The 10,004-nt window shown below is 34.3% G+C and overlaps 1 protein-coding gene and 1 pseudogene across 1 annotated transcript; both read right to left on the bottom strand.

Moving 5' to 3' along the window:
- Positions 858-2,033, bottom strand: LOC107641468 (probable carboxylesterase 18). The gene has a single exon (XM_016344959.2). It carries the CDS (start codon positions 1,978-1,980, stop codon positions 961-963), a length of 1,020 nt encoding a protein of 339 aa, XP_016200445.1. The 5' UTR covers positions 1,981-2,033; the 3' UTR covers positions 858-960.
- Positions 3,456-6,365, bottom strand: LOC107642195 (annotated as a pseudogene).

The raw sequence follows: 10,004 nt of genomic DNA, 5'->3' as shown, positions 1-10,004 counted from the left end.
TTTGAGTATGAAAATTAAAAAAAAATAAATTTTAATCATAATTCATTTTAAGATAAAATATTATTTTGTACATCATATTATAGGATAATGTGGTTATTTGTTATTTTTCAATGACAAATATTGTTAGATAAAATAATGTAAAAAATTGAAAGAAGATATATTTACCAATTTAGAGATACTAATTTATTTTCTAATAGAACAAATGTTATATTGAATAACAAAATTTATTATTGATTTCCCTTCACATTAATTAATACTCAATGATGGTATTCCAGTAATGTTATCAAGAAATATTAATCAATTTAATAGTTTTTGTAATGATTGTAAGTCTATAAGTTTGGAAACTTAAAAATTATGTCATAAAATGTGAAGATTTTAGACGTAACAATATTGATTATATTATTTTTACTTCAAAAATGAATACAATACTAATAAATAAAATTGTCCTCGGTAAATTTAAAAAAAGACAAATTTTTATAAGTATTACTATAAATGAGAAATCGTGCTACATTGAAGACAAATATTTTTTTTACGGTATTTGTTAACTCACCGCGTATTAATCCTCTATTTGTTACAGGTCTACCGTTAGTTAATAGATTGCTATACACAAAGCGAAATTCAAACTCCTAATACGTATGTAAACAAACTAGTGAGAAGATCACTCAACTAATCTAAATTAGTTAAGATAAATACTTTTTTTTTAAATATTTTTAAGTTATAAAATATTTATTATAATAATTATTATATATACTTTTTGTTTAATTTTTAATAAAAATTTTATATAATTTTATGTATTATCCTATGAAAACACAGAAACATAGACTAGTTTCTATTTTAAATCCATATTTTTATTGTTTTTCTATCTCTATATATTTACATATTTAAAATACCATTCAAATAGAACTTGGTTAATTGTTGCATTGTTAATGTTACATGACTCAATCATAATAATTCAACAGATTATTTGGAGTTGGAGACTTCCTTGGTGATGAAATCCTTAACTTGTGAGATCAACTGAAAGGCCTCGGGCAAATTAGGGAACAAGTAAAATGCATGGAACATGCTTGGATACTCAATTAACTGAGCCTCTTTTCCTGATTTCTTTAACCAATCGAAGTACCTTCTTTGCCAATCTTGTAACGGGTCAAACCCGCCCACAAACACAAGGGTACTCGGGTAATTCAAACCCGAAATATCCATGGCATTGGGACCCGACACATTGACCGCCTCGTGGTCTCGATTCGACCCATCCGGCAAGAAAACCTTCCATAGCCAATCGGTCCTTGGCATAGACACCAACGGTGCACCATCCCCAAGCCGAATTTCTGCCTCGGTTCGCTCCTCGCCACCGAAGAATGGTTGTATTGATACTAACCCGATTACCCGGATTTTTTGGAGCTCCGACCGTGCAACCCGAACTGCCACGTGATGTGCCAAATTGGCACCCGCGCTGTCACCAGCCACAAAACATTTTGATACGTCAGCATTTTCCGGCAAGACTGAGGGGTTCTCGTCTAGGAATTTCACGACGGCGAATCCGTCGTCGTATTGGCTGGGGTAGCGGTTCTCCGGCGTTAGGCGGTAATTGATGGAAACAACAATGACATTGAGTTGCCTAACGAATCTACGGCAAACTGCGTCGTAACTGAAAGAGGATGGGGCGAAGAACGCGAATCCGCCGCCGTGGAAGAAGACGAGGACAGGGAGGGTGGCGTCGCCGTCAACAGTAGTAGCCGAGGGACTGTAAAGGCGAAACCAAACGGTTTTTGTAACGTCAACGGTGACGTCTTTGGAGATGACACCTTTAATGGGAGTGGCATTGGGTTTGGTCTTACGGTCGATAATTTTGGTGAAACGGCGGTTAACGGTTCCGTCTTGGCGGCATGCAATGTCGTTTAGAGCAGCGAACAAAGAAAGGGAGAACCGTGTATGCCAAGCAAGGGATAGTTTTGGTAATTGAGAATCACCTTCTGTTGTCATATTTTGAGTTATGTATCTATGTTTGTTGAAAGTGAATGAAAAGTGATTGAGATAATCATAAAACGATGATAAAATAGAATAGACGTTAAATTTAGATATAGTGAAGATTTCTTTATATAGTTTTGCTATGATTAGTTTATATAAACAAATGTGGAGGAGATGATCGGTAAATTGTGATATACAAGACTTGTGTTGGGTTTACGCTGAGATTATGTGTTAGAAGAATTGTAAAGGTGAGGCTTTAATTTCTTTCATTTTCCATGAAGTAAACACTCTTATTCATAGAGTAAATTTGATCAGTAGTTTTGAATAAATAATATAAGAGGTAAAGAAAAAAGGGATAAAAAAAATGGGGAGTCCTAGGGGAACAATGAAAATTTTGAACAACATGAACAATCACCAATCAAATGAAAATATACAACATCTTAATTTAATGCTACTGATTAAATTTACTCTTTTAACTCTATTAATTCACATTATTTACACATTGTTCAAAAATCTTGTTTGTTACCTATACTTTTCCAAAAAAAATTAAAAAGTCTAACATTTTGTGTTTAATTTTGGAAAAGTTTAAAATTAAAAATTTGGTTTATATGAAGAAGACGCTATATCTCTTTTCGTAGGGCATGATTTTCAAAATTATCCTTTATCTTTATATTTTTGTAAAAAAATTTTCCATTGAAATAAGAGTAACAGATTCACTCTCTATATTTCGAAGGAAAAGTCTAGAGCCAGCAACTTTTGTGTTTTGTGGTTAGTACTTAACCATAAAAAAAAAAGTGAGTGATCTCTTATTATTAGATGTAATTTCACACTATTAAAAAGATTATTGATGATTACAAAACACAAAAATTGCTAGTCTCCTAACACTCCTCATTTTAAAAAGTAAATGTTAAATATTTTTCAATTTTTAAGGTTTGAACCCAAAAACTTTTAGTCATTTTAACTATTTTAATTAATTCCATTTGTGTTATTAGTATACATGCTTAAAAAATAAAATGATGGACTAATCATATACTAGTATATATAATATAGATGAAAAGGAGTTAATAAGGTCCGAGAGATCCAAATTTGTTGAAAAAAGAGATTATTATTTTTTAATAAATTATCATTTTTAACTATAAAAATATAACTAAGTCAATATGTAAAAATTGTTCATGTTCGATAAAACTATGTAACATGAATAATTTGTTAGATAATTTTATCGAATTAATCTATTAGAATATTGAATTAGATTGTCTCGTTTGACATTTGAAAAAGATTAGAATGGTAATTTATTCATTGTTTTTCGTACATGCAAATAAAGGAATGATGTGGTTGAGACTAGGGGACAACGCCACCCACACAATGTGTTGATAGGGCAGGTGGGGTTAGGTTTTGACCTTTGGCTGATTTGTGCATTGATTACCACATATTATGTTAATTGCCCATGCTCCGGATTGTACCTTGTTTAAGTGTTTAAAGACTCAGAGTTCAAACTTGATTATCGTCAATTAAAATATATAAAAAAATCAAAACTAATATTTAAGTATTATCTAGTATTAATTTTATATTTATTAAATTTTGCATCATCACGTGATTCACTGATAATAATTCATCTACAAACTTACAGACTTTAATTTTAATCCTAGTCTTAATTTTAATACCATATGACAGGTATCAAGTATTGTCTCTAGTAGAGAAAACTAATAAACTTTAAGCATATTGTGAAGAAAGTCAACTTAATAATGATACTAATGATTCTTTGGAATTAGACACCCTATTGGCGATGAAATCTTTGACTTGTGAGATCAATTGAGAAGATTCAGGCAAATTAGGGAATACATAAAAGGCATGGAACATAGTTGGATACTCAATTAGCTGAGCCACTTTACCTGATTTCCTTAACCACTCATAGTATCTTCTTTGCCAATCCTTTAACGGATCAAACCCGCCCACAAACACAAGGGTATTTGGGTAATTAAGCCCTGAAATATCCAAAGAATTTGGACCCGATACGTTACATGACCCGTGGTCCGACCCGTTTGGTAAGAACACCTTCCACATCCAATCAATCCTTGCCACCGACACCAGCAGCACCCGATCGTGTTGGATCTCCGCTTTGGTCCGCTCCTCGCCTCCGAAGAACGGCTGGATCGAGAGCAAACCGAGGACCTAGACTTTTCGGAGTAACGACTGCGTAATCCGAATTGCCACGTGGTGCGCCAAATTGGCGCCAGCACTATCGCCGGCGAGGAAGCATTTTGCCAAGTCAGCATTTTCCGGCAGCACCGAGGGATTCTCTTCGAGGAATTTCATCGCGGCGAATCCGTCGTCGTACTGGCAAGGGTAACGGTGCTCCGGCGTAAGGCGGTAGTTGACAGAGATAACGATAGCATTGAGTTGATGGCAAAATCTTCGGCAGAGTGCGACATAAACGACGGAAGCTAGGGAGAGGAATGCAAATCCGCCACCATGGAAGTAGATGACAACGGGGAGGGTGACACCGTGAGCGGTGGTAGAGTGTTAGGATTTGGTTGAATTAGTCCCACATTGCTTAGGATAGCAAATGGAGTGGGTAGCTTAGGCTATAAATATGAGGCTAAATTCTCTATATTTTTTGCACCAGTCGGAAACACTTAAAGCTTGTATCTGACTTTTCTTTTTCTCTATACTCTTTAATTAGAGAGTGTTATGAGGTGTAGTTAAATATTTTCTTTGAGAGTGTGGGTGTACTGGGGTGCCGGTATTAGAGAGAAAGAAGTCTATATGTTGTAACAATTTTCACATAGTGATATTCTTTGGTTGTCATTTGACAACGGCCGTGGTTTTTTTTTCTCCAGTAATTGGAGTTTTTCACGTTAAATTCTTGTGTTGTGATTGTGTCTATTTTATTTCTCTGTGAAAGGTATTTTCTCAAAGGAGAATAGTGTATTATTCCCAACATGTGGTATCAGAGCCTGGTTCGGTGGGATTTATTCTTAGTATGCTCTGTGATTGCAGCCTAGTCTGACCTTCTACATCAGAAAAGAATTTTGTCCTGTGGCTTGAGGTTGATCTTTGGTTGCTGTTGTTGTTGCTGGAAGGCAGTGTGACACTGTGAGAGTGCAGTTTGGAAATGTTCTGGCTAAGGAAAGACTTGGTATTTAAGTGTGTCCATTGTGACCCACCTCTCTTTCATAGAGACCCTTCCTAGTGCACGGTCTACAGTTGAGTTATACTATTCCAGTATACGGTTGCAACAATGTCAGGATATTCAAGTGCTGTGAAGCTTGAAATAGAGAAATTTGATGGAAGAATTAATTTTGGCTTGTGGCAAATACAAGTCAAAGATGTGTTGATACAATCAGGTTTGTACAAGGCGTTGAAGGAGAAGATCTTTGGTATGGAAGATGATGTTCTCTAGAAGATAAGAAGTATCCTCATGGTATTGCCGCACTGCTATGGATAAGGATAAGTTGTGGCAATCGGGTCCACAATTGCACACGGGCATTGGTTGGCGTTGAGATGCAAGGTGTGTGGCGGAGTTATGTCGATGGCTGAAGAACTTCCAGGAAAAGCCAATTTGGAAGTTGCACCATGAATTTTCAGCAAGGTTTCGATCTGTACCAAGGCGAAATGCTTGGAGTGGTCTAATTCCAAGTGAGTATACTTTCATGGTGGAGTATGATAGTTCTCTGAACTATGATTGTCGGTATAGACAATGACAGCAAAGAATTGTCGGTGTTAACTATGGAAGCTGAAGATGTGTGACTATTTCAATCAAGGTGGAGATTGTTAGGATTTGGTTGAATTAGTCCCACATTGCTTAAGATAGCAAATGGAGTGGGTGGCCTAGGCTATAAATATGAGACTAAGTTCTCCATATTTTTTGCACCGGTCGAAAACACTTAAAACTTGTATCTGACTTTTCTTTTCCTCTATACTCTTTGATTAGAAAGTGTTGTGAGGTTTTTTTTTCTCCAGTAATTGAGGTTTTTCACGTTAAATTTTTGTGTTGTGATTGTATCTATTTTATTTATCTGTGAAAGGTATTTTCTCAAAAAAAAATTGTGTATTATTCCCAACATAGAGGAGGGGGTGAATAGGCGGAACCAAACGTCTTTTGCTGCGTCAACGATGACGTCTTTGGAGGTGACCCCGTTAACGGGGTTGGCATTGGGTTTGGTCTTGCGGTCGAAGAGGTTGTAGAAACGGCGGTTGACGGAGCCGTTAGGGCGGCATGCAAAGTCATTTATAATAGTCAAGAAAGAAATATAAAGTTGCGTAGACCAAGATAGACTTAATTTTGGGGCTTCGGCATAGGAATCACTTCTTTCTTCCATTTTGTTTTGTGTGTGTTTTTAAGTGAGTGGAAGGAATTCATAAAAAGATTGGGAGCAATTAATTCAAGTTCCTTTTATTTTGGTAGTACACTACTAGTATTGAGGATGCACATTCAAATTGTTTTTTATTAGGTAGAAACTCAGTTAACTTGATGTGAAATTTATAATTAAAAATTATTAAATAAAAATTTAGTTAAATCAATTAAATTATTTAATTATTCTTAATTATTAATTTTACTTAAAAATAACTATATCTGAATTTTTAGCTTTTTATTAATAAAACTTCAGTTTGTAGGTTGAAGATATAAATGAGGAGGGGAAGGCGGTAGGTGAATCTACAAGAGATTATGATTGTTTTAGCGCCAATTCAATGGCGTATATTACTTTATACAGCTATATATATATATATATAAAGAATTAAAAATATATAAATTTTATAATATATTTAATAATAAACAAAGTAGTTAAAATCGCAACTCTACTTGTAGAATCGCACGATTCTACAATTTTGTTTCTCCCTCCCGTCTTATTTATGCTTTTCGTCTTCTAGGAAGCAGCTCCATTCTGAATCGCCGAAGAAACACGTTCAAACGCTGGAATCGCGAGTTTCTAGCAAGGTTGCGTTTTAGTTTCAAGAAAACTGTAGAAGCAGTTTTTTTTTGCCCAAATTGCAACCAATTCAAACCCTAAAGCCCAATCTGAAGTGAAAAAGGTAAATGTCCCTACAAATTCTTCTTGAACTGTTTATCCTAGCAATTTTTCCTCAATCTATGACTGTCTTTTTCAGTTTTTACCTCATTTAATCTATTACTTTCCCTCCCTCTAAGCTCTGAACTCCCTCTGAATTATGAAATCACCAAATCGGAGAAGAAAAGTTGTGTTACCGTGACCCGTAAGGCTTGTCGCGACGACGCCTGAGAGTGTATCTCTGTCTTTCTGGCTCTCCCTAACTGCAACTGTGACTGCATTAGAATGTTGCTGATTTAGTGTTGCATTAGAATGCTCTGTGTCATTGACTACCGGTGTTCATGGTTGGTTGTTGCCGTCTACTGCGCTCTTTGTCTATCCTGTTTAGTGATTTTAGGTAAGTTTTAAATTTGGTTTGCCTTCCCTGTTCAGTGATTGTTTATTTTAGTGATTTGTGTTCACAAATCACAACAAAGCTGTTCTTCACTTCTGAAAACTTGAATTGTTAATTTATTATTATGGCATTGGACATAGTTTTTCAAAAATTAAATACTTATGCTACAAAATGAACGGATACTCTATGAAGGATGATTGAAATATGGTGTAATGCACAAATAAAGGTAGCAGATTTTTTATGTCGTAATTAGTTATTCATTGCAGTAATTTAATTACTTTATTTATTACTTAATTTTATTTTATGTCGTCTAAATATGTGAGTTGTGAATTTGTGTTTTGATTTGTGATTGAACTTTGTTATGAGTTGTGACTTTTAACTTGTAAATTTGTGTTATCAGATTTTTTATAATTTATAATTTTATATTTTATGAGTCACATTTACGTTCCGTCTTACGATTCAACGACTTACGATTTTGAACTAACTTTTCGAGTTGAAGTAAAAACTACGACTTCACTACCAAGATAAAATTAAATATTAATTTTATTTTTTTAATATACTTTATTACTTTTACAACTATTATTATTTTTTATCATTATCACCACTAAAATTTTAACATCCACCTAAATTACTACCAAGAACTCAACAAAACATTTATATCAATAATTAACTCAACACATTTTTTAAAAAAATAAAACAAAATTGAACCAAATATAAACAAGAAAAAAAAAAAAAGAAAGAAATATGTTGATGGAGGTGGAGGGACCAAGTGGTGCGGCACAGAATTGGGAACATTTGTCAAACACTCAACACCTGATGGAATTTTATTGGCTTGCCGGCCGATGACTTCGTGGTCAGCTTCAGTTCCGGTATCGTCCTCGCTTAGAATTCTGATCTCGTTCCTCTTCTGTCGTTGATAACTGCAAAATTGTTCATCTCTGTCAATGGTCTTTCATTCTAATTAAGATCCATCGCACGCATGATCTCCACTATAGATTCAGTTCTCCAGTTTCACCTCCTTCTCTCTGTTTTAATTTATGTTTTTGAGTATTGGTTAATTTAAACTGCAAGTGCGAGAGTGTAATTATATCTAATAATTAAGGGAAATGTTATTTGTACACCAAAATCAGCCACTAAACTCAGCTACCAATATAGTTATGTATAAATACATGTGTAGTTTAATTTATTTTCAATATGTATTTATATTTCAGTGTATATTTTATACTGGTGACTAACTTTAATAACAGATTTTGATGTACACATAGCATAACTCATAATTAATATCCATATCTCAACAAATAAACACACTCTTAAACACTTTTTCAACATGCTGGAGGGCCAGTTAGGTATTTGCCTACTATTTTCTCAATTCTTTTTGGCATCACATTACATGTATCAATGCCCTATATATCTAGCTTGTAATTTTGTTTTATGAGCGCCTAATTCATTTAAGAATGTAGCTAATAAATGTGTCTAAAGTCTTAAAGTGGATCATGTAATTGGTCTTGCAAATCGAAATTGTATTTGAGATTCTAATTACACTAAAAATATTTTTGAGATTGACCAGGGTAACCTACTTTAATTTATTAGATGTTTTTTGCTAATGATAGTTTGATATGATATAATGACATTGATAAATAGATAATAATATTTTATGTTACGATATAATATAGACAATTTATAGAAATAAAATTATTGAAGAAACCTATACGTAAATACAATATTGACAAACTCCAAACGCAAATGCAACAAACGCAATTGTATGTAATTTGTTATACTCTGTAGCGGAACTCAATTGTACGTAATCCGCTACAAGCTGTCGCGGATTACGTTAAAAACTTCAATACTCATAAACCACTACACCATATAGCGGTTTATGGCCAAATTGTGTTTGTGCATAATCCGCTACACCCTATAGCGGATTATGAGTAGAGTGAGTAATTATATATACCGCGTGAGGCTGTAGCGAAAATCATTTGAAATAATTTAGAAAGAAAGTTAGAGAGAGAAAGTAGAGAGAAGAGAGAGAAAATTCTTGAGCATTGGAAGAATGGAGGATGAACGGTGGTTGTACCGGCTCGACGGCGTTGCTCACGTATTGATGAAAAGGTAAGTGTCTCTATTTTCTTTCAATATTTTAATAACTGTATATTTTATTCAATATTAAGGAAGTAATTTATTAATTAAAAAGATAGAGACTTAGTTTAACTTTTGGTTTGAAAATGAAAATTTGAAATTTAAACTTTGACATTTAACATTTAATAGTAAAGGTAGAGAAGTAGGATTTTAAGTTGTGGATGGTAAATTAGTAATTTTAAAACCTAAGTAGCTTAAGAATAGAAACATAAGCTATAGTTTGGTGATGTCATTGTTAGAAATTAAGCCAGTGTTCTTTATTTCTGAAAATGCAGCCAACCCGATGTGTGTATAGCGTCTGTAGGCAACAGAATATGTCGTTACATGATAGGATCATATCTTGGAGAGGGCTGGATTGTACCACCTGGCTAGGCTGAACGCGCATTGGTTCTAGTTGGATGAGCCTCTGGTCAGCGCATTTATCGAGAGGTGGCGGTCTGAGACCCACACTTTCCATATGCCATTCGCGAGTGGTGCTAGCTCGACGACACGATGCAGGAGGA

Source organism: Arachis ipaensis, chromosome B05 (genome assembly GCF_000816755.2).
Source record: "Arachis ipaensis cultivar K30076 chromosome B05, Araip1.1, whole genome shotgun sequence".
NCBI lineage: Eukaryota > Viridiplantae > Streptophyta > Magnoliopsida > Fabales > Fabaceae > Arachis > Arachis ipaensis.
The sequence above is the reverse complement of the archived record's forward strand: the minus strand, read 5'-3'. Positions and strand labels throughout refer to the sequence as shown.

What these genes read in the sequence shown, in the direction of transcription:
- LOC107641468 (XM_016344959.2), bottom strand. Translation starts at nt 1,980, where the DNA reads ATGACAACAGAAGGTGATTCTCAATTACCAAAACTATCCCTTGCTTGG.